Source organism: Haemaphysalis longicornis, unplaced genomic scaffold (assembly GCF_048455015.1).
Source record: "Haemaphysalis longicornis isolate Haplotype H1 unplaced genomic scaffold, Haemaphysalis longicornis Haplotype H1 scaffold_9, whole genome shotgun sequence".
NCBI lineage: Eukaryota > Metazoa > Arthropoda > Arachnida > Ixodida > Ixodidae > Haemaphysalis > Haemaphysalis longicornis.
The window spans coordinates 162,673,048-162,697,095 of record NW_027526460.1 but is presented as its reverse complement, the minus strand read 5'-3'; the positions used below and the strand labels follow the sequence as shown (position 1 = coordinate 162,697,095).

The 24,048-nt window shown below is 49.2% G+C and overlaps 1 protein-coding gene across 1 annotated transcript in view; it reads left to right on the top strand.

Moving 5' to 3' along the window:
- The window catches only part of LOC144153538 (metalloprotease mig-17-like), a 164,654-nt gene that overhangs the window by 96,647 nt on the left and 43,959 nt on the right, over window positions 1–24,048 (top strand). Inside the window, exon 9 of the mRNA XM_077685166.1 lies at window positions 11,989–12,130. Coding sequence (XP_077541292.1) covers window positions 11,989–12,130 — 142 coding nt within the window. The remainder of the gene's footprint in view (window positions 1–11,988; window positions 12,131–24,048) is intronic.

The following is a 24,048-nucleotide window of genomic DNA, read 5'->3' as shown; positions in this document are numbered from 1 at the left end:
CTGGAAATAGTAAGCACAGATGGAAGGTTGCCAGTTGGGAAAGATGAGGAGGAGGCGTGAGGAGGCGTGAGGCGTGTAAGAGGGGACAGTGTGGTGGTGTGATGCTGCGGCGAGTGATGCTGAGCCTGTAATGGGCGACAATATCTCTTCAGCCACTCAGTGGGTGAGGTGTATCTTGAGGGTGTAGACATTGGCCACCGTCGGCAGTGGCTTTGTGTATCCAATCGCGAGCCGCGACGTGAGCCGCTTCACTACGAAGGATTGCTGCGTGTCCGGGAGCCCAGACGATGCGCGATATCAGAGGTTGTCGAGCAGCTTTTGAGGATGAGTAGGGCTGATAAAGCAATGCGGCCAGTCTGGTAGTTTCGGCAGGCTGTCTGCGAATTGTTGAGGATACTAACTGGTTCATGGCGGGAAGTGGCGGCGAGGGCAATGGCTATTTCTTCAGCGACATCGAATGATGTTTTGTAGCATTGGCGGTATTGATGCATTGGCCAGTATGCATAACTACGCAGTCTATGCGGCCGGCGCGATAGGGTAGGGGGTAGCATCTGTGTATAGGACAGCGGGGTCTCGTATCGTGCAGCAAGGGCTCGAGCACGAGCAGCCCGGTGGCCAATGGGGTAGTTGGCGTGCATATAGCGAGGGATTTGGGCAACCCAGATGCAATCTTGCACGGCTAAAGGGGTTCGTTATTTTTACCTGCGAATATCGGGAGACTTTTTTGTGCTACAAGAACTTGTGCACCTGCGGGTGTCCATTCATGCGCCGGAGTTGGTCTGAATTCTGGGCTTCTTGCAGCCCTTCCCACGTGTCTTGACCTCAAAAAGCCAGTAGTTTTGGGGTCATAGTGGCAGTGGGGAGTCCAAGCGCAGTTTTGCACGCTTGGCGAATCATGATCTTGAGCCGAGCCTTTTATGCTTGTTTTGAGGTCCAGGTATGGGGTTCCCTAGGTAATGCGGCTAATCAGCAAAGCTTGCAGCAAAGTAGGGTATCTTTCTCTTTAAGGCCTTGACGGCGTTGGGAGATGTGTTGCAGAAGGTGCATCAGTTGCGACAGGGTTTTTTGCAGCGGTAAAGATGTGTGCAGTCCAGAGCCGTTTTTGGGTATGGTAAGACCCGACACCCACAGGGGTGGTACGTGACTTCTGCCCTTCAATGGTCACCTGAGGTTCACGTATACCTCGACCAGATTTGATTGATCGAACGTTTATTACCATTTGTCACATGAAGTTTACAAACACTGATTGGACCCATAGCCAGAGGCTAGTGCAGGGACCAATAGAAAAAGTAATGGACACAAGCGGGAAATATCAATTACACATAAAAGAGTTATAGCTGTGCAGGCACTGTTAATATCACTTCTGTGCAATTATGAGCACACTTTTTCACAGTAGACAAATTTTTCTATCCTTAAACAATCGGGTGCCGGAAAAACAAAACTACACGTGTGCATACAATCAATATGTTCCGAGTACGACAGAGTACTTTGTGTACACACCCAGAAACATGATAGTGAATATACGAAAGCACGATAGCTATGACGGGTTTTATGAAGAGGAAAACAAAAAGGCTAGGTTTACAAGATTCAACAGTGTATAATTGTACAAACAATAAGTGTTTATCACCACACAAAAAAAAAGCAGTTACAGGCTGATCAAGAACTGATTTTTAGTCTTACCGCAGCATTGTGTGGTCTCTTTAATTCAGTGGGCAAACTATTGAAGATTTTTATTCCTGTGAAGTGCATTAATCTCTCCCCATGAACGTTATTTCTAGGCGACAAGTTAAAATTAGCGAACGTGAGTCTTCTAGTATGGCGGGAAAAGAAATAAAATAATGAGACATCAAGTGGCTTACATACTATTAACATCAATAGTCATCTTGTAGTGTAGAAATTTGGGCTTGTTGGTACATAATTTTCAAACTTCGCGCAGAAAACGAGAGACACAGGCAAGTAGACACACACGGCGCTAACTTCCAACACCTTTATTGAAAACGATATCACACATATATAGGCAAGAATCCCGTGACGTCACACACATGCGTACCTCAGCGCGAACGCAAGTAGGCAATCTCTTTTTCTGATAATTAGAGGGAAGTCGAACTTACACAAGAGCTTCCTAACCACTTCCGCTTCAATGATTTCACGTGTACACTTGTCCTTATTCTTACCAATAATAAAACACTTATCAAGCAATGGTCTGCAATTTGTACATGCGTTACAGTGCATAACTAGTAGTCCATCTTGTTCATTTTTGTTGTTTACATTACGATTGTGCTCACGAAGGCGATCATCTAGACAACTACGGGTTTGTCCAACATACTGTTTACCACAAAAGAGGGGAATCTGGTAGACAACACTATCTATACATTCAACGAACGGGGTTTGGTGTTTCTTTTTACAATTATTAGATATCTGCCCATCACCCTTATTTATCTTACGAAGCCTATCCAACTTCTTAGGGGCTGAAATTACAACTGGAACTTCTATTCGGTTCGCAATACGTTTCAAATTGTGGGACACAGTGTGTAGGTACTGCATCACTACAATTTTTCTTATTTTGACCAGGATCAGCGACACAGAGATGGTCTACAGATTTTAGGTTCCTAACAATGCTTCAGCAACGGAGACTTGAAGATGGCCGGGATATCCTGCGAGCGAAAGCCTATTGCACTGTTGTAGAAGACAATCAAGCATCATGTGCGGAGAAGATTTACGAAGGGCATTAAGAAAGCATAAATTGGCAATAGCTCTTTTGACTAATTAAGAGTGGGCGGAACTGAAGGGAAGAAGCGGTTTATTACTGCGTGGTTCATACACCCAACAAGTATGCATTGGGGTAAAGATGAGGCTGATATCCAGAAATCTAAGACTATTGTGAGTAGGCATTTCATTCGTCAGAACGAGCGGGTTGAACCTTTTTCTGAGCACACTGAGTATGCTAGAAGTCTGGCATTCAAAGGAAGTCTGGTCACAATCAATAAAAAACAAAAAGTCATCCACGTATCTAAATGCTCTCGCAACCCCCATTTTATGTAGGGTATCCTTAACGGACGTGTCCAGTTTGGCTAAAAAAATGTCACTTAGGATTGGCGCAATGCACGAACCGATACAAATGCCCTCTTTTTGAAGATGGGGTTTATCGTTCCACAAGACAAAAGTACACCTCAGATAAAAGGATAAAAGTTTTAGAAAACTATCAGCAGCCATACCCACAGAGTTTTTAAAGGCCACGAAACTAAACATGCAAATGTAATCTTCTACAGATTTTAGTAAAATGTCATGCGGCAGACAATATTACAGACCTTTTATATCTACTGAGAAAGCCAGAAGGTTATCACTGTTGCCAGATTGTACAAACTCGAGCATCTCGTTAGAGTTTCTAACTAAGTATGGGTCCTCAAATTTTAGAAGACTAAGCTTACTCTGCAGAAACTGAGAAAGCTGTCGTTGCCAGGTGTCACGTTCGGACACACTAGGTCTAAAAGGTTTATCCGGTTTATGTGTTTTCACACTGAGAAAAAACATGAAGTCTTTTTAGCATAAGAAATATCCTTGGAAAGATTGCTGAGATTACTCTGTTTACATAACTTCATCACATGCCTCTTAACGTTTGCTCCGTTTACATCTTCATGGCATGCAAACACGGATGACACCGCATGATCAGATTTACATTTATAGAGCTTGGATGATAAAAATGAAAAATAGCAAAGCCACCTTCTCTATCCGCAGCAAGCACGGTGAGGTCACGCTCTTCATGGAAGGTCCTGACACGCTTGATCGGTAGACTGGATGGGGCAGGCTTAGTGCGGGACAGGACGTCGACACCTTCAGAAATACAACGTTCTTGCTCAGTGATTGGAGCATTCCACAAAATATCATGCACAAACGTCAGAAGCTCAGCTTGCTGAGCTTCTCACGTTTGCAGCAAGTCGGTGAATTGACCAGGTTGCTAGGATAACACCGTTAAAGGGACACTGAAGTGAATTTGTCAAGCTCCCGGTTTTGCTTGCACTGCGTAGACTGGTAAAATTAACACACTTTTCATCGTTTGTCCTGTTTATAAGTCGGCAATTATATTACAAAGGGCGAAAGAAGAAAAACTACTATACGGGGTTTGCGGCGGCCGCACCAACTAAAGGCTGTAACGACAGGAGGAGATGCACCGTGATTGGACGATGTCCAAACTTAGTATTCAAACAAGTCTCGGTTTCGGTTCTATAAAACAACATGCTCGACATCCAACGGCATCGTTGGATGGGCATTCTCGATATCTAAGTAATCGTCGTACCGCTCTTCTGCCATGTTGTCGGCTGTAAAATCCTTAAGATAAGCCTTCCAGGACGGCTTCGAATCGCAGCAATCACTAGCCGAGGACTACGGAGTGGATGAACGCCCTCCGCGTCACCGCAGATGCTCAAATGCCATGCGCTTTCCCCTCATATTTGGAGCTTGCCTCACTCATGCCTGTATGGTAAAAAGCATGTTCGCACCAGGCCAAGGGTTTGTTGATTCCGGCCTGTGCCCACTGCCCGCAATCAGTCGGTGCTTATGGCAAGCCAAAGAGAACTCGCTAGCGCATCAGCGTCAGACCGCGCGTGTTCTCTGAAGTAGTTCGTGGAGCAGTGAACGTAACGGCCAAAAATGGTGAACTTAGTATAGAAAAAAGCGGCTGAAAAAGTAAAAGTCTACTTACGAAAAAAACAATGTACCCTCGGGGATTCGAACTTGTGACTTGCAAAATAATGTTCCTAGCACTCGAGACCACTAGGCCACGGGGCTTTTTTTCTTTATTGCCAATCTCGGACAGCACAGCACTGCCAGCATTGGAAATATAAGGTATAAAATGTATAACCAGCATCATCATCATTTAATTACCCTTAAAGGCCCTGTCTTGGGCATTATATAAGGGGGGGGGCAGAAACTAGAGCTTCCGATGGTCATGATAAAACAAGGGAAAAACACAGGGGCAATATCAAAGCCCCGTAAACACGACAACAGCAGGAACAATAAGACTACATAAACATGACAACAGCAATAACAGGAGGATTGCACAATTGGGGGGAAGCGAAAAACATGAAAGCGTATACATATTCGGAGAAACAAAAGAAAAAACAAGACAGGAGGAAAAACAAATGGAACACCAAAGAGAAAGATCGGGCAACATGTCAAGCAGGGAAGCCGTTTGGGGGGAGAAACAAGAAGGGACTCATCCCAGCAGCCGTTTGACTGCATGGGGTAACAATGGCTTAAGAAAAAGTATACACTTTTATTTCGTTTTGGCATTTCAAGCAGCTTAAGTGACTATTTGTTGTATAGCGATCGTGCACTACGCGTCTCCAAAATTTATACAATATCTGATGTCTAGCAAATGCATTTTTTAGACGGAAACGCGTTCGCAGGTGTGTGGTCGTGCAGCTGACCGCTGTGCTTGTTCACCCAGCGCAAAAAAGTGCTTCGTGCTTCCTAGTTTTAACCTGTATGTTATAATTATCAGTTATTTCATTTCCTTAGTACCTGTATTGATTTAGCTGACTCTTCTCCCGCCTTCAAGTGGCCTTAGATTTTTCTACTAGCACACCAGTCAGCGAAGCGTCGCATGTACACTTGTGCTGTGCTTGTGTGGAGCGACCTTGACTTGAAGCTAGATACAGTGAACAAAGTAACAAAACAAAAGCAAATTTTCCATTCACGAACGTGTCATGGCTTCGTTTCAGTTGAGCGAAGGAATTGCAACGACCTGTCGGCGGCCGGCGGACTCGGGGCCGACTGACTCTGCCGGAAGATCGGCGAGCCGTGCAGTAGCGCAGTCAATGGTCAAGCGAAGTCATCTCCTCCTGACGTCACACAAAAAAAATCCCTCCCACCTCCCCGAAGGGGATCGTGCAGAAATGCGAATGCATTGGGTGCACCGATGAGTGCGCTGCGAGTAATTATTATTAATGGCGTAATTAAATGAAGAGAGCCGTGAGTGTGAACGTACCCGTTTATTCATTCATCAGCACCTGTTTGTGTTATCGTTGTACCTGACGGCCACAATGACCGCCTTGTGGTCGCTAAAGTGCACGGTCAAAGGGTCTTTGAGAAGCATACGCGCGTCACAGTTTCGTGTAAAGACCAGACCAGATCAATGCAACTCCCGTGAATGGTAGTGGGGCACGTGTTGGCGGAGCCGGAAGAGAGACACCGCATAGAGTCCTTGGTGTGCATGGTTCATAGTCCGAGCGCGGAGAGGAGGAGCGCCCGAGCTCTCTCTCTGCGCCCGAGCGAGCTACGCGATGCGAGCGCCCTCACCCGACCGCGCACACTCCTCCTCTCCCTTACCTTCCGCTGCTCCGCGATGCGAGTGCCCTCGCACGCCCGCGCGCGCTCCTCCTCTCCTTACCCTCCGCCGCTCACCACCTGCTCCGGTTGCTAGGCGCGCCACATCCGTTGCTAGGGCGCGCGCGGGAGCGGAGAGATAACACCTGCGCGTACGCCGGCCAACGTACGCAAGACAACCCCCGACTAAGAAATGCATTCGCATTTAAAACGCCACAGAAGATGGGCGAGGATGCAAAGAGGAGGAAAGCATTTTTGAATTAATTTTTCCACTAAATAAATGCGCGTAAACGCGCTCAGAATGGTCGAAACATGGTTTATGAACTCCGGACTACAATTTGCGCTAGTAATTGCGCAATGTTTACAAATCACTTCAGTGAAGCAAGCCCATTGAAGAGGACGCTCCGGCCAAGAGGGAAGCATCGCCTCAGCGCCTGCTACAGAGGGAGCTCCGTGAACCGCCCACCATTATAAACCATCTCAAACGAAAAGCTGGTGCTCTGCGCGCCTACATTACACAGATAATAAACAGTATGAAGTCCATAACGGAGGTGATTCCGCTACCGATCGGTGAGCTGACTGAACACCTGAATATGCTCAAACTGAAAGCGACGACTTTAACCGATTTGGAGAGAGAAATCGAGCAACATGCTCCGAAGGGAGAAGTAGATCGGGATTTGCCAAAGTGGAACATAACCAAGATTCAATCGCTCGTGTGATGTTCCGCCCTGAAAGACAACTTGCAGCTGCGTGCCGTTTGACGAGAGAAGAGGTCACCTCATCTTATGAAAGAGTTTATCTTCCACTACCGAAATTACTAGCCTTACAATAGAGAATTCATTCAGTATCCTTAGTTTTGGTATCTATACGAGTCTAGAATACATAAGAACCATTCGCTAGCCGACGTGGATAAATTCAAGTATCTGAGCAAATATTTGAAGGGGATAGCCAAAGGCTTTATCAGCGACATTCCAAAAACCGATGAAAGCTACCCCATAGCTGCTAGCTGCTTCGCTGGCTGCTTGGTAGCGTTTCGCGCACTTTAAGATTAATTCAAATGTGTTCTAGGCTCTATTTGCCGCTGATATTCTGCGGATGATGTGTGTGTGTTCACACTAATCTATCTCCAATGTTACCTCGCCTGGAAAATTTTGTGTCAGTATTCCTTTAAAGCAGACGTCAACACGAGGACCGCGGGCGGAACGGCCTGCGATGTCTTACGCTACTTGAACCTTGAAATACCAAGTCGAAAGATCACTTCATTGATGACCGGATCAGACACATTTGCGAAAATAAAAGCAACCCGGAACGAAGTCGACGGCAACGTTCAAGGTTCTTTCACGCTACGGTCAAGATATCCCGCCATAGATGTCTTTTTTGTGAATATAACGAACACCGCACAGATAATTGCCCGGCTGAACTTCCGTTAGAAGAAGCGAAAGCCAAATTGCGAATAGAGGGATGTTGCTTTCGCTGTGCCAGGCCCTTTCACCGCGCTAAGGATCGCAGAAATGCAAGAAAACTTTCATGTCAGCCTTTCCAAAGGACGTCAAATTGCTTCCTTTTGCGATCAAACATAGAAATGCCCAACCGCACAAATACTGACACCTGTGTCCAGCTCTGCGGATGAATAAGAGACGTCCCAGAATGCGATTGTTGGGCGTACAGTGCAGGAAGACGCGAAATTTATCTCGCCAAGCATTGAATCAGGACTGGTGACAAACTTGCACGTGGCTACTGAAGAGCGTGCATACGTTCCCAAAGCTTTTCAGAGAGCTCGACCACCTACGACTCTAAAAAAGCGAAAACATTCCGTTGAAGTCTATGAGGACTCCAAGGAAATGATTCCAAGGAAATAAAAAGAAATGTGGCTTTAATGAAATCATCAGTTCCTCTCTACCTCGGAGACACCGAGTTTGTTAAGCATAAGAAGAAACGCTCCCATCGACAAGCGTTGACGAGTGAGTCAGATTTCCCAGGAAGAGATGGAAAAGGTAGTTTACATGAAGTGCGTTCGCCTCCTGGAATCATTTCTTGTCGACTGATTTAGCTGTGGCATCGATTTGAGGGTTGAGACTAATGCCAAATAGCTCATTCCAGATCCAAGAAATTGGTCCATCACATCCTTATTTTACGGGCCAGAGAGAGAGAGAAAGAGAACAAACATTTAATAGAGCAGACGGTGGTGGTTGAGCCGTCACTCGGTGGGGTGGGTTCACCTCAGTCCAGGTACCCTTGGGCCTTGGTTGCAGCCCTGGCACGGGTGACCAGAAAGATCTGGTCAGCGTGACGGGAGCTGGTCAGCAGGCCCTCCCACTGCTCTAGGGAAGGTCTGGGATTGGGGGTAAGCGATGGGGTGTTTTCACAGGCCCACCCCATGTGGTAGGTAGTAGTAAGAGAGGGGCAGCATTGGCAGGTGAGGGTGTATTGGGTAGGGGAGATAACGTGGAGGATGGGTGCGTTTTAATATGTGTTTGTTTGTAATCGACGCCAGATGACTGCTTCCTTCTTGGTTAGTTGAGGGTCAGAAGTTTATTGCAAAATATGATCTGGCTGCAAGGAAGACGATGCAGGAGCAGTGAGCCCAGCAGAAATGGCACGGGCAGCAAGGCTGATGACATCATCTTCTTCCTTTAACGAATCACCCTTTCAAAAGTCGCCAAGAAACCGGTGATACTTAAACCGTGTCTGCTTCCTAGTCTCTGACATATGTAGAACCAGGGCTGCCGAGAGAATTCGCGCTGCCGGAGCAGCGCCCCGCGTGACTGCAGATCCTGGTGCGAGCGGCGAGGCACGCGGCACGAGTGGCGCTGCCAGCAATCCTATTCCAGCCGTCGAGATACCGGCACTGCGCTTGAACTCTGCAAGAGGGAAACCACCACTCGCTCCCTCGTCATGGCCGTTTGTCTCGTGGTTATTGCTCTCAGCTCGACAAAAACGAAAGCAGAACGTCTTCTTACTTTCCTTCGGGTTCTTACAAAAGGCAGTTCACCGATTCTTTCAAGCAAAACGCGGGAGTTGTGAAACAAAAAGCTTATTAGACCGAAATGCACAATGTATATTTAGCCTTACATCACTATACAAATTGAAAACCTGAAACTATGGGGCATAAATAATGACAGATATAATCTGCGGAATTTATCTGGCACCTTGTTTTATCGTGCATTCGACGAGGTGACGTTAAATGAAAATTTGAATTTGCATTGCTAAAGAAATATCAGTTTGCCTAAATTGATATGAAACTAACAAATCTCTTGTCAAGCACTGAGATAGTAGAGAGGTTTTTACTTCACGTGATAAAATCCTGGCAGCGATCTAGGAGAAGAAACAAGTTTATCCAAATTTTTTGTAAAACAGCACTGCTTTTCAGCAGTGCTGCGCTAATGCTCTGCCTACGAAGAGTTACTGGCGAAGCTCAAACGACTGAAGCATAGGCCCGGCGGAAACAAGTTCATTGCCGTTCCTGCTTGCAGAATAGGTGATCCTCAATTGGCTTCTCTTTGCGAGTTCGCACGGCGAGCGGCCTACCCATTTCAAGGTAAAGTGCGGGGGTTGTTTGCTTTTGTCACGATGATGCAGCTCAGCCCCCACTACCGGCGCGTTGCTTGCCGTTGTCACGAGAGATTTACTGCGCGCCGTACCTTGCGGCGAGCAAGTTCTGCTGCGAGACACGTTTTCACTGGCTGGGATGTATCGGCCGATGAGAGAGGAAACCTACGTCGTCCATAAACCCAGTGTACCTCTCTCCCCTCACTTTTTTCTGCTGGCCAATCTGGCTTTTCGCGCATGCGCATGGGTTTGAGCTGGAGGAGTTTTCGGGCAACCCGTGGCCACTAGATTCTACTTCGTGTAGCTAGATAAAGCTTTGTTTTAAAACGAACGAGGTTACTTCAATGCAAAATGAATTTAGGAAGCAATGCAGAATACTAAGGCGATATCAGGGGCGACGCCCCTTAAGGGCTGGGACTGTTTGCTTCGCCTGTCGTCCTCGTCGCCGTAATCGTCGTGTGATGTAGTCAATGTACTAAAACACAGGGACACTCGTTTACGCCTTGCGCTGAGCGCTTCGTAACGCGTACTTTACTCGTTTACTCGTGGCGCTACAGAGCTTCGTGCATCAAATAAAAGAGACTGACAGCAGAGCTGTATACCTCTAGTCAACCAACGGTTTCTCTAGTCAACCAACGGTTTGGGTCCCAGGTTGGGTAAGCAAGCCTGACTGGTATGGGTAATTCTGCCTTTTGCGGCCCTGTACGCCTGGTTTCACCCACTATGAGTACAAATAAAGTATTATTATTATTATTATATCCGGTGGCCAAAACGCCAAGATGCCATGAATACTGCCCGTCTTCAAATTTCATCTTAGTGGAGATGTCCGGGGATTTCCTCTCTCCGTAGTATTCGGAGTAAGCCGTGCCACGCATGGGGTACGCAACAAATTCTTTTTTGTTGGCGTAGTTTGCTCCTACCCTCAAAAGCGGTGTGTGAAATCTCCTAGGACACCCCGCCGATGGTCTATCAAGCATCAACTGCCTCACCCCTGCTGTTGTACCGTGGTAATGCTGCAATGTCTACATCGACCCGGCCCCTGGACTAATCCTAACGCCTGGTAGATTTCATCGACACCCCCCTGCGAGGCTGTCGGCTTGTAGGGCCAACCGAGTCCCGGTTTCTCCCAATGACTATGGATGCCGTCACAGTGGAAGATGAGGACATCTCGCCTACGGACATTACTCCCGAAAAAGGCTGGTTGGAATGCTACCGGCGCCGCGGCAATCGGGCACTGCAATCCTTTCGTGAAGCTGTCCCTTCTAGCAACCAGGTCAACCAGGCTGCTAGTCGCTCTCTATCACGCACACCCCTACGTCTGCCTCCTTTTCCGCGAGAGCACATCAAGACTATTGTTCGGCCCACGGTGGAATGAACGTTGCCGGAACCAGCTCCGCCAATCTTCGAGACGCCATTGTTACCGCTGCTAAGATCTCTGCGGACGAAGCATCGGCAGTCATCTTCCGCCTCAACTCCGAAAAGAACATTCTCGTGCTGCGTACACCCAGTATAACCAGGGCAGGCCAATACAATGTTATCACGGCAATTCAAATTGACTCGCAGGACTTCCAGCGGTGTAGTCACCCCAGGTGTGGCCCAATAGAGTTGTTCTGTCTGTCTGTGTGCCTCTCTCCGTCTCTCCACGGCGCGATTGGCGGCGGGTTTGCGCATTTTCCTTTTTTTCTTTTAACCGTAACCACTAGAGAGAAAATGAGATAGGCCACACATACACAAAAAAGTATTGTAAGTTAAAAATTGGTAATAGAAATAATATACATAGGAAAGAACGGAATACCGTCATAAAAGTTCCAGTTACAAGTGTAAAACATGACTTGATTATGGCAGAATAGCACGCGTGCCCGACAGAAGGCCTCACCAGAAGTGAGTAGGCTAATATGAAGTTGCGAATGGCAGGCCGAGATCACATAAATGCTCTCGTCGAAAAAATTGAAATATATAATATATATATTGCTTTCACCGAGCCTAAGAGCGGGTGGAGCCCAATGAAACTGGTCATCATCTAAGGTTTGGAGTGAGCCAGATGATGTTGGTTTTTATAACTCTATTGAAAGACATGTTGATTAAGAGTCCCATGCGTCGCATTGTATTTTTCAGCCGTCCCGCATACGAGTGCCTAAGGAAGGAGAATACACGTGAGCGCGGCGTCTACTCATCCCGCTTTCCAGGGGAAGTGTCAAGTCGCCAGACCTTCTGCCGAAATGTTTACCATCAATACAAATTCGTCGAAGTTGACAGGGTAAGACGAACACATTGGAGTTTCTCGCAATTTCTCAAGGAGCGAATACTTATCTCTTTGAGAAAATAATGTAGTTTATTCCGGGCTTCAGACAAATATAACATCTTGAGTGCGTACTTTTCTGGGTCCGGGCATTGCTTCCAGAATCATCGTCCTTATAGCCCTGGGGTCATAAAAGTCAGCAGCAGAATGCCCCGAGAGAGAGAGAGAGAGAGAGAGAGAGAAATAGAGACAGAGAGCTCTTTAATAAAGGAACGCAGAGAGGTTTTCCGAAATGTTGTGGCCTACATGCTACTCTGCGAGGACTAGCACGGGGGATAACATCACAATAAGAAGTAGGGCCGAACGGAGAAGAAAACAAAACAAGTAAAAAAAGTAAAAAAAGATGTAGCGTGTGTGTTGGAGACCGGGAGTGCGGCACGTGAAAAGTCTATAGATGGTTGAATTGCGTGAGAATGTTCTAGTCCTATATCATCTCAGCGACACCGATGTCATAGAGGTAATGAAATAACACGGCTCGCACTTTCCGCGGAGACGAGGGAGATGGCTATGGTCCCAGAAGAGCTTTAAAAATTAGGCAACTGTAGTTGAGGCACTCGAACTTCTGTGCGAAATGGTTTCTTTCTTGATATATGTTTGCCGCTCCAGTAAGATATTGTCGCGAAGACAAGGACGATACAGTTGTCTTGAATGAGAAACGCGTTTATTGGAGCGAACTTGTGCTCCCCTAACAACTCAAAAGAATACACAGGCGGCGAAGCAGCGGTCAACAAAGTGACTTGCGTCAGCGAGCGTCGCAGAATCGAATGCTCCGGCGTCCGCACTGCAGGCTTTTTATCTTTCGGCGCGCGTGGTTCTCGAAACGTAGATTCACATCGAGAACATAGTAGATACAAGAAGATTATTCTGGGCTGTTCACGTTAGATCGGAATGCTGTCCCTATCACGACAGATAACACATGCGGCACAGAAAGAAAGAATGGAACACGCGCTTCCCTTGGCGCAGAGATAACACAGACCGGCGCAGCCGGGCGGTAAAAGCAAAACACAAATAAACAAACCCAATGTATGGTTCGCGGCATTACACCCCCTCTTAGAGTGCATCGACCCGAAGCTAACATAAGCGACAGTCCGAAAATAAAAACAAAATTCGTTATCGTCCGTACAAAGGTTTTAAGCGAACCACGTGAACGACTTCGGGCCGCGTGCGTCGTCGTGATGTTCCGGAATCACCATCGGGGATCACCTCGTAGGTAAGTTGGCCGACACGTCCTAGAATCTGGTAGGGTCCGAAATACCGTCGCAGGAGCTTCTCACTGAGTCCGCGTCGTCGGATGGGAGTCCAATCCCACACACGATCCCCTGGTTGGTGCTCGGCGTCTCGGCGTCGGAGGTTGTAGCCGCCCGCATCCACCAGCTGCTGGTCCGTTATACGAACTCGAGCGAGCTGGCGGGCCTCCTCCGCACGTTGAAGATATCCGTGGACGTCGGCGTTGAGGTCGTCGTCTTCTACGTGCAGAAGCATGGCGTCGAGCATCGTAGTCGGCCTTCTACCGTAGACAAGCTCGAACGGCGTCAGCTGCGTCGTCTCCTGGATGGCCGTGTTGTACGCAAACGTGACATACGGGAGCACTTCGTCCCAAGTCTTATGTTCAACGTCAACGTACATTGACAGCATATCTGCGATTGTCTTGTTCAGACGTTCTGTTAGTGCGTTCGTTTGGGGGTGGTACGCCGTCGTTCTTCGGTGATCCCTGTTGCTGTGGCGTAATACTCCTTGCATCAGCTCCGCCGTAAATGCCGTTCCGCGGTCGGTGATTAGGACTTCCGGGGCTCCATGTCGCAGCACAACTTGGCTTATAAAGAACTTTGCCACTTCTTGTGCAGTCCCCCTCGGAAGAGCGGCGGTCTCTGCGTAGCGCGTCATGAGTTCTGTCGCTACGACAATCCACTTGTTCTGTGATCGTGACGTAAGGAACGGGCCTAAAGGGTCCATTCCAATCTGTTGAAATGGTCTCGATGGGACGGCGATCGGTTGCAGAGGTCCGGCGGGTCTTGTCGGCGGCGTTTTTCGTCGCTGGCAGTCACGGCAGCTCCGGACGTAGTGGGTGATGTCAGAGGTAAGGCCAGGCCAGTAGTACCTCACCTTGATTTTTCCAATAGTGCGGGCTGTGCCCAGATGTCCGGAAGACGGGTCGTCGTGGCACGCTTCCAAAATTTCGTCACGAAGGTCTGTGGGGATGACGAGAAGGTAATTCGCTCTTGTTCCGGGGCTGAAATTCTTCTTCACGAGGACGGAGTTTCTCAGGCTGAATGCTGGTAAGCTGCCTTTGAAGGTCCTAGGAACGGCAACGTTGCATCCCTCGAGGTACTCGATTACGACGCGTAGGTCGGGGTCGGCACGCTGCTGGGCGGCTAGGTCGCTCTCTGTCACGATCCCGAAGAACGCGCTGTCTTCATCAGAGTTTTGTGGCGGTGGGTCGACGGGGGCGCGGGACAGGCAGTCGGCGTCGGAGTGTTTCCTGCCGGATTTATAAACGACTGTAACGTCGAACTCCTGCAGGCGCAAGCTTCACCGCCCCAGAAGGCCAGAGGGGTCCTTCAAATTGGCGAGCCAACACAGCGCATGGTGGTCTGTTACAACCTTGAATGGCCTTCCATACACATATGGGCGAAATTTTGAAATCGCCCATATAATAGCCAGGCACTCTTTCTCAGAGGCAGAATAGTTTTTCTCCTCCTTCGACAGACCACGGCTTGCATAGGCGATTACCCTTTCGCAGCCGCTTTGCTTTTGGGCAAGGACGGCACCCAAGCCTATATCACTGGCGTCCGTGTGCATTTCCGTTTCGGCATTTTCGTCGAAATGAGCGAGCACGGGCGGGCTTTGCAGGCGTTTTGGCAGCTCGCAGAATGCTTTTAAATGCAGAGCATTTCAGTAACTCACGATGTCACCCGCGTTGGCGTCCGTAGTCCGCGTCCGCATCGCTCCCCCTACACTATATAAATACTTGCCGGCGCCAGGTTTCGATCCTACGACTCTGCGGGCGGAGCGCAGGGTGCACGGTGCTCTACCAACTGAGCCACAAAGCCGACACAGAACGGAAGGTTGCGAACGTGCCTTATATCCTTGACTCATTCAACCGTCGGCCAGAGGTGCGCCCTCTCCCCCGCGTCCTCCGCGCCTTCTCTCCGCTCGCAACGCCCTCTCTCACCGCGTTCGGTTCGGGCGCACAACAGGTGGGGACGTGCGCAACACCCTCTCTCGCCGCGTTAGGTTCGCGCGCAAGAACAGGTGGGGCGCTCGCATCGCGCTCTCTCGCCCCGGTCGGTTCGCGCTTAAACCACATATGTCGTTTAAGCGCGCTGCGGTCGCTAACATCTGTGGCGTGATCGTGACGTCAGCATCACGCGTTCGCGTGGTGGCGATTTCGGCGCTATAACACTCTCTCGCGAGGGGCATTGGATTAGATTGGATTGGATTGGATTGGATTTGGATTGGATTAAAGTGGATTGTGTTGGATTGTGTTGCGTCATAGCCGCGCCACGTTGCGTCATAGCCGCTCCACGTTGCGTCAAAGCCGCGGCAGGGGGTTCACGGCACGTTTCACCATCGACTTCATCGACAATGTCTACGCTGGAAGACAACAATTACAACAACAAAAACCAATACGTAATCCATACGACTTCCATGCGCGCCCACCCGCAGAAATGCTCTGCATTTGATCGTGACCCTCGCGAGGGATATTTGTCTTTTTTTCTTGGTCGTTTTCCCAGCTGAAAGGGGTGCTATCTTTCGTCAAGAGCGTGAGTGGCTCTGCAATGCGTGCGAAGTTTGCGACGAAGCGCCGGTAGTATGCGCACAGCCCGAAAAATCTTCGCACGCCCTTCTTGTCTTTCGGCCTTGGGAAGTTCGCAATGGCTGAAGTTTTTGCCGGGTCAGGTAGGACTCCCGTGGCGTTGACGACGTGGCCCAAGAACTTGAGTTCCCCGTATGCGAAACGGCACTTTTCAGGCTTCAGCGTCAACCCCGACGTATGAATGGCCTCGAGTACAGACTCCAACCTTGCAAGGTGTTCGTCGAAAGTCCGGGCGAATACCACTACGTCGTCGAGGTATGCGAGACAGGTGTGCCACTTAAGGCCAGCTAGCACAGTGTCCATGACTCTTTGAAACGTCGCTGGTGCTGTGCACAGCCCAAACGGCATCACCTTGAACTCGTATAGGCCGTCTGGGGTTATAAATGCAGTCTTCTCTCGGTCTCTCTCGTCCACTTCAATTTGGCAGTAGCCGGTCTTCAGGTCCATCGATGAGAAGTACTTCGCGTGACAGAGGTGGTAGAGGGCGTCGTCGATTCGGGGGAGGGGGTACACGTCCGTTTTCGTGATTTTGTTCAGTCGCCGGTAGTCAACACAAAACCTTAATGTGCCGTCTTTTTTCTTTACGAGTACGACGGGCGCAGCCCAGGGGCTTTTCGATGGCTGTATAATGTCGTCGCTGAGCATGTCGTCGACTTGAGTCCGGATGGCTTCCCGTTCGTGTGAAGAGACGCGGTACGGTGACTGTCGGGTAGGTCGGGAACCATCTTCGGTTATTATTCGGTGCTTCGCTAGAGGGGTCTGACGTAGTTTTGCGCTCGACGAAAAACATTCGCCATAGCGACGCAGCAAAGCCAATAACTTGTTCCGTTGTTCTTGCGGTAGCGCCGGATTCACGTCGAATGGCTGCGGGAGCTTGAAGGTTTCTACGGGTGTGCGTTCAAAGTCGGCGACCGCGATCACGTCACTTGCTTCTTGCGCTTCTTCGAGGAATGCAATTGCCGCGCCCTTGTTTAAATGCTGGTACCCCTCGGTGAAATTCGTAACCAAAATGTGGGATTGGTGTTCCTTGAAGCGCGCAATGCCTCTTGCGACCGACACACCACGGTCGAGAAGCACCTTTTGATCGGTGTCTACTATAGCGTAGACGTCAGGAGCAGCATCTTCACAGTAGACTGCGACCATCAAGCTTGCGCGGGGTGGCAGGGTGACATGATCATCGGCAATCCTTACAGCAGCACGTCGTTCGGGGTTCGGTTCCGGCGTCATGGAGTGATTGGGGGAAAAAGTTATTGACTTGGTCTGTAGATCGATTATTGCACCATTGTCCATCAAAAAGTCCATTCCAAGAATTACGTGGCGGGAGCAGTTGGGCAAAACGACGAACACCGCAGGGTACGTCGTGCCGTCTATGGTGACGCGCGATGTGCACGTTCCACTTGGCGTCACGAGGTGGCCTCCTGCTGTGCGTATGTGCGGACCGTCCCATCTGGTCATAACTTTCTTCAGTTTAGACGCAAATGGTCCGCTCATTACCGAATAGTCAGCTCCCGTGTCTACGAGGGCCACTACGTCAAAGCCGTCGATGGACACCTTGACGTCAGATGCAGTCTTCCTCGAGTTCCGGGTTCGTCGGGGCGTCGTATCTCTGCTTGTTGACGGTCGGGCACTGTGCATCGTCGTTGTCGTCGTCTTCTCAACGGACGTCTCGGTCAGGTCGGGTACGCGTCGCGCCGGGTAGCTGTCGTCGTGTTCAGGAGTCTCGTTAGGGCTAGGTCGGGACGTCGGGTTGAGGGCATGTCGTGAATGATGGTCTTCAGCGAGTCGCTGCGTCGTTGGAGGGTTTTCATTTTAAATGCTCAGCATTTGAATAACTCACGATGTCACCCGCGTTGGCGTCCGTAGTCCGCATCACTGCGTAGTCCGCACCCTACACTATGTAAAGAAATAATACCTTCCGGCGCCAGGTTTCGATCCCACGACTCTGCGGGCGGAACGCAAGGTACACGGCACTTTACCGACTGCTCCACGGAGCCGACACAGAATGGAAGGTTACACAAGCGCCTTATATCCTCGACTCATTCAACCGTCGGCCACAGGTGCGCCCTCTCCCCCGCGTCCTCCTCGCCTTCTCTCCGCTCAAAACACCCTCTCTCGCCGCGTTCAGTTCGCGTTCATGTGGTGACACGATTTCGGCGCTATAACACTCCCTCGCGAAGGGCATTGGATTGGATTCGATTGGATTGGATTGGATTGGCTTGGCTTGGCTTGGATTGGATTTGGATTGGGTTGGATTAAAGTGGATTGTGTTGGATTGTGTTGCGTCATAGCCGCACCACGTTGCGTCGTAGCCTCTCCACGTTGCGTAATAGCCGCGGCAGGGGGTTCACGGCACGTTTCACCATCGACTTCATCGACAATGTCTACGCTGGAAGACAACAATTACAACAACAACCACCAATACGTAATCCATAAGACTTGCAGGCACGCCCCCCGCGGAAATGCTCTGCATTTGATCGTGCCCCTCGCGAGGGGGATGTTTTGATTTTTTCCGCCGTTGTGCAACTTTACCTCCGGAAGTTGCTGCTTTTAGTTTCCCCCGCGTGGGCTGGGGGACCTTACACGTGAGAAGTCAGCAGTGCTGCGGCGGTTCGGTGACTGATACGGGTATGGCGACGGTGAACGGTTGAAGCGGGCTGGTCCTTGGTTGGTGTTGGAGAGGTATTCTTCGATCTCACCAGGGCTCTGGCCGTATCGGGGGCGTGGGGCGTCGACGGAGAACCCTCGCAAACCGAGCCTCTTGTAGGGACAGCGACGGTAGATGTGGTCGGCCTCTCCGCAGTGGTAGCACAGCGGGCGATTATCGGGCGTTCGCCACACGTCGGTCTTCCTTGGTGTCTGGTATTGGTCTACAGGGCGTCGGGCGGGCGGCATTGGACGGCGGTATGGCTCGGCATCTTGACGACGGGTTGGAGCAGGGCGGGGTTGATGAACAGCCGAGGAGTAGGTCATGGCTTGTGGTTCGCGGGGTGCTTCCGACGGCGTAGAAGTTCCAGGTGCGTTTTGGACTTCTTCTCGGATTACGGCGGTCAGGGAAGCCACTTGAGGTTGCGGCGTCGTTGGAAAAAGCTTCCGAAGCTCCTCCCTGACCACTGCTCGGATGGTCTCTCGCAATGTATCGGAGCTTCCATTTGCGGCACCGATGGTCTCCGAGAACAGCGCGTTGACAGGGCGGTCGTACTGCCTCGTTCGAATTTCTAGCCTCTTCTCCATCGCGGCCGCCTCAGACGCGAATTCCGCCACTGTCTTCGGAGGGTTACGGACGAGACAAGCAAAAAGCTCTTGCTTCACTCCTCGCATTAGAAACCTGAGCCACTTTTCCTCGGTCATTTCAGGGTCCACACGACGAAAAAGTCGCTTCATGTCCTCAACGAAAATCACGACTCCTTCGTTGGGGTGTTGCGTTCGAGTTTCAAGCAAAAGCGCAGCTCGCACTTTTTACCCTCTCCCTGACTCCTTCGCCTTTGTGCTGTAGAGAATAACTGGTTTGTATGTTTTCAATTATGGTCGTTACATTGCTCACAAAACCAGAGGGTGAAAAAAAACTTTTTCGAACTAGTGTTTGCCGTGCTCGGCGTTATTTTAGTCTAATGTTGCCTTGAGGAAGCTCTGTCCGCTGATCACACCTGTCTGAATATTGAAATCCTCGTTAGGGTTTCTACAGCTGTTGTATGAAAGTTTTTTCATATTCACAGTAGTTCAGGATTCCTTCACCTGCTTTATGTCTGTACATATCAAGCACACACACACATACTTTTTAAGAGACCAAATATCGGCAGCATCAGCCCAGAAACAACAGTCAGTTTCGGGATGCCTTATTAAGGGATACGTTGCCTCGGTGATACAGCATTGGTGAGACAGACACAAAGTGTGAGAGAGGAGTTGTTCTGACATGAGTGACTTAGCAGAAGAGAAATCAGGTGTTGCTGGATGTACCTTTGACGGACACAGTTGGTGAAAGGGAAGTCATGTGTCGAAATAGTTCTTTCCAGTGAGGAAAGGGGGCGGGGAGCGTAAGGCACTGGATAGTGACACCGCAGCACTTTTGGTGAGGCTTTGGGAGACATCAGCAGGAAGGTAGTACGACAGTACATGACTAGTATGTTATCGTAGCATGACATGCACAGGCAGGGCGATATAAAAAAACACGTCCAAGAGCCCCGCCTGCGAGAATATAAGCCTAATGTTCTTCATTCGACGTACTGCAGCATCACAATCTTGCACCGTCCAACCCTCCCCCACACCCTTTCTGAAATGCGAAAAAAAATATTGACACATGGCTTGCCTTTTCCCAATTGGCTCCTCTGAAAAGCACCTACAGCAACACCTGGTTGGTCTTTTGCTAACTCGCTCTTTTCTCTGACACACTGCTTCTCTCTCGCCAACTGTCTTAAGGCCTGAATACATGGAGCGAACTTTCACGACGAAGTTCGCCCAGCGGAAAATTCGCCGCGGCACAGCGCCGAGTGTTCGTCGGGCTGCGCTACACGGGGCGAAGACACGGCGTCCGCCGCAACTACCGCAACCTCGCCGCTGGGTCGCTGTCAGTGTGGCTAGATGAGGCAAATGCAGCGAAATGAAGTGCATCACAAGCAGAAGGCTCTTGATACCACTACAACTTTTTGTAAAATTATGAAACACTTCATAAACGCATAAAATTATTGTTTTAAAATAGTTTCTAATCTTGTTGTTGTGTTGCCGATATGCATGTGCCGCCGCAGTTGAAAGAAAGCGGCGATCTGAATGCAGTCTGACTACACAGGGCAAAAATCGTCTGCACTTCATTCTCTGCTCCAGCTACGCGCGAAGCTTTTATCACTACCTCCGCTGAATGGTTACGGTCATTAGGTAGGAATACGGGCCGTGGGTGTTTGGGTGGCCGTGAAGTAGCCGAAAGCGGCTTATGCACAGTAGCTTATTCCCAGCTGCACAGGTCACCGCCGCTTCATTGTGTGCGCGTCGAGTGTGTGCAGCGGCGTGAACGATGAACATCACGCCCAGCAGACGACGCAGACGACGCAGACAAGCGGAGCAGGCGGAAATGGGGGCGAGCGGCGAGACCTCCTGGTTGGCTAGTTTTGGTACGCTGTTTGTTTGCCGCTTCCGGTGCCGTCGACGCCGGACGAACTTATCTGTCCTCGGCAGATCGGTGGCAGACGACGTTTTAAGTGCGATGCACTTTATAAGCGACCCTGAATCCGCCGTCCACATTGCTCCTCCTCCTCTCCCCTAGCAACGGCGCGAGGAGCGGAGAGGAGCGTCTGTAGCAACGGCGCAGCGACGTCACACCCCACGTGACCCGCGCGCGATCCGCCTCCCGCGCCGTGGCTGCGCGCGCCCGCGCCGGCTCCCGCACCGCTCCTCGCGCCGTGACGTCACACTCCCACGTGACCGCGCGCTGGCGCCTTTGCGTCTGCTCCCCCTCTCCTCGCGCCGTGACGTCACAAGCTCTGCAGCTGGCGCGCCTCTCCCCCCGTTAGGTTTGCACTCACCCTCGGCGCGCGCCTCTCCCCTCGCCTGACAGCTCCCCCTCGCCGGTACTGCGCCTCTCAAGGCGATGGCAGAATTACTACGCCGTGTACTCTCGGCGCAAGAAATGCATTCGCACTTCCTCACGATTCCCTTCGGGGAGGTGGGGGCAATTTTTTTTCAGCCTCCGCGCGTCGGGCGGGCGCCGCCGAGCGTTGTTCGTCGACTTTTCGTCGCATATTCGCTCCATGTATTCAGGCCTTTAGGCATGCTAAAGATCACCGTTGTTGCTCGGGTTGAGGCTGCTCCTCCAGATTTTTCTCCTGTTTGCTCCCTATCTTGTAGGCTCCATCCTTCAATATGTATGTGCATGTGTCGGTACAAAATAATCGGCATCTCATGTAACTTAGAGGAAAGATGAAAATTACAAATATTGTATTTTTTAGAAAAATCGTAATTACAATCACGAAAGGTGGATTTACTCTCTCCTACCTGATCTGTTAAAAATCCGGTAAAATTAGCTTTGTAGCTTATGATGACAACGCACAATGCTGTTGAGTATCCCAAAATGCACTGGATATCAAATAACTGCACAAGCTTTTTCTATAAGTGAAAGTTGATGACATTTGAATGTAATACGAAGCATGTAGCTATAGTGGTACTATCATTCATACGCATTTGCTTATAACAACGGGTTGTAATTGTTTGGAATTTTATACAAAGAATAGTGGAAATTTATTATTTATTATTACACGAAATAATTTATTGCAAACTGCTGCATTACGTGTTCCTAGCCCGCCTCTGCAATGAACTCAAAACTTCTTAGCTATGTTCACTCTTAAAAAGTTAATTAGTTTTATTACCATTTAAGACGCATAAATGACATATGATACCTTATGCTACCATTTAATTGTCATGTTGCTGAAAAATTTCACATTAGGGTCATTCCACGCGAAATGTCCCAGCCCAAAAATCGACCACAGCCAATTTCATTGGAAAAATGTGTGCTAGTTGCCGATGAAGATTGGAAAATGTGTGCTAGTGGCCGATGAAGTGTAGGAGGTTTGCACGGAGTATTTTTGTTGAAAAAGTTTTTCCGTTGTAAGAGGGCTCCTTAAAATTTCTGCAAACGTGTGAGATGTGGTTGTAGAAAATGAATTGTAAATAAAGAGTGAAACAATGTAGAATGACAAATATTTTAGTACACTCCGCTTGCACTGTTTTTGATGTGGGACCATGACTGAAGCCTTGTAAGAATTTTTGATGTTGTATTAGCGAAATGAAAATGCAAGAAAAGGCACATTTTCAGGAATTTTTCACAGACACCACAAAAGCTTCAGCCGCTATATTCCCATCGTGTGTTGATATGGTCCTTCAGTGTCTGCTAAAAATTATTTAAGTCGATTAAAGAGCGTAATTTTTAGGCAAAGCGTTTAAAAGATGCAACAAAATGCGTTTTTGCCAAAATGCAGTCCTAAAAAAAGCACCAAGGCCCTCCAGGTAAAATTACATGAGATGGCTCATTACACGCATCAGAACTTTAGCTTTCTTTAGCTTTTTTTAGCTTTTTTTAGCTTTTAGCATGAAACTGTGTCCCCAACTGGGAACGCGTACGTGCCGCCAGCCTTTTTTGTGCCACGCATGTGCGAACCTGCCTCTCTGCTAAACGAAGATGGTTTTTGTCGCTTGACATAGCAAAAAATACACCGTAAACAGCTATACTCCATCCAGTCAACCACTTTTTTATTTTGGGGTTTTTGCACACTCACTTTGTACAGTTGCTGCTCATACATTTCAGAGCGCAGTGCTTGAATACAGAAGCAAGATCTGCCTCAACTAAAATAAATTCGTCATTACTCTGACATAGCTTCGCAGTATAACAACCAAAAAAAACTTCGTGAATCACTGCCACCACGAGGACGACATTAAACTGTCGGCAGGATGAAATTTCTTAGCCACTTCACGCGGCAAAAGTGCTTGTGACGACGTCGGCGGCACACTTCAAAGTCCGGCAGCAAGCGCAAGTCTCCAGAGACCTTTCTAAGATCACATTCCAACCCGAAAGGACCTGTACGCCTAGACTGAAAACGTCGAAGCAGCAACAGTAATCTGGGTTCCAATCTCAAAACTATAGGAAAAAAGGGCACAACATGATTCACGATTCGTAATGGCAATCAAAGGAGCGCAACAATTACATCACTTCGGACCCGGTACACTTTGAACACTTGGTGTTGCCATTGCGTTCTACTTAAGCTCCTCATAAATTCAGGTAAAAAAACGACAATGAACAACTAGCCAGCTTTCTTTGATGCTGACTATTCAACTGGTAAAGCACTCACCCTCTGTCGGTAAAAAAACGGAAGGCAAAATAAACAAGTGGCAAGAAATGTTCTGTTTGCAGTGAGAGGTACCTTGCAGTGAATTTCTCTGGGCCAGGTGAAGTGCGGTGGGCAGGGAAAAATGACTCTGTGATCCTTCTTTCTCCGCATCGGACAGGGGCAGGTTAATCTCGCGGATAACTACAAAACGCTCGCTCTGTTCCTGTGAGTGAGTGTGCGAAAACCCAAATATA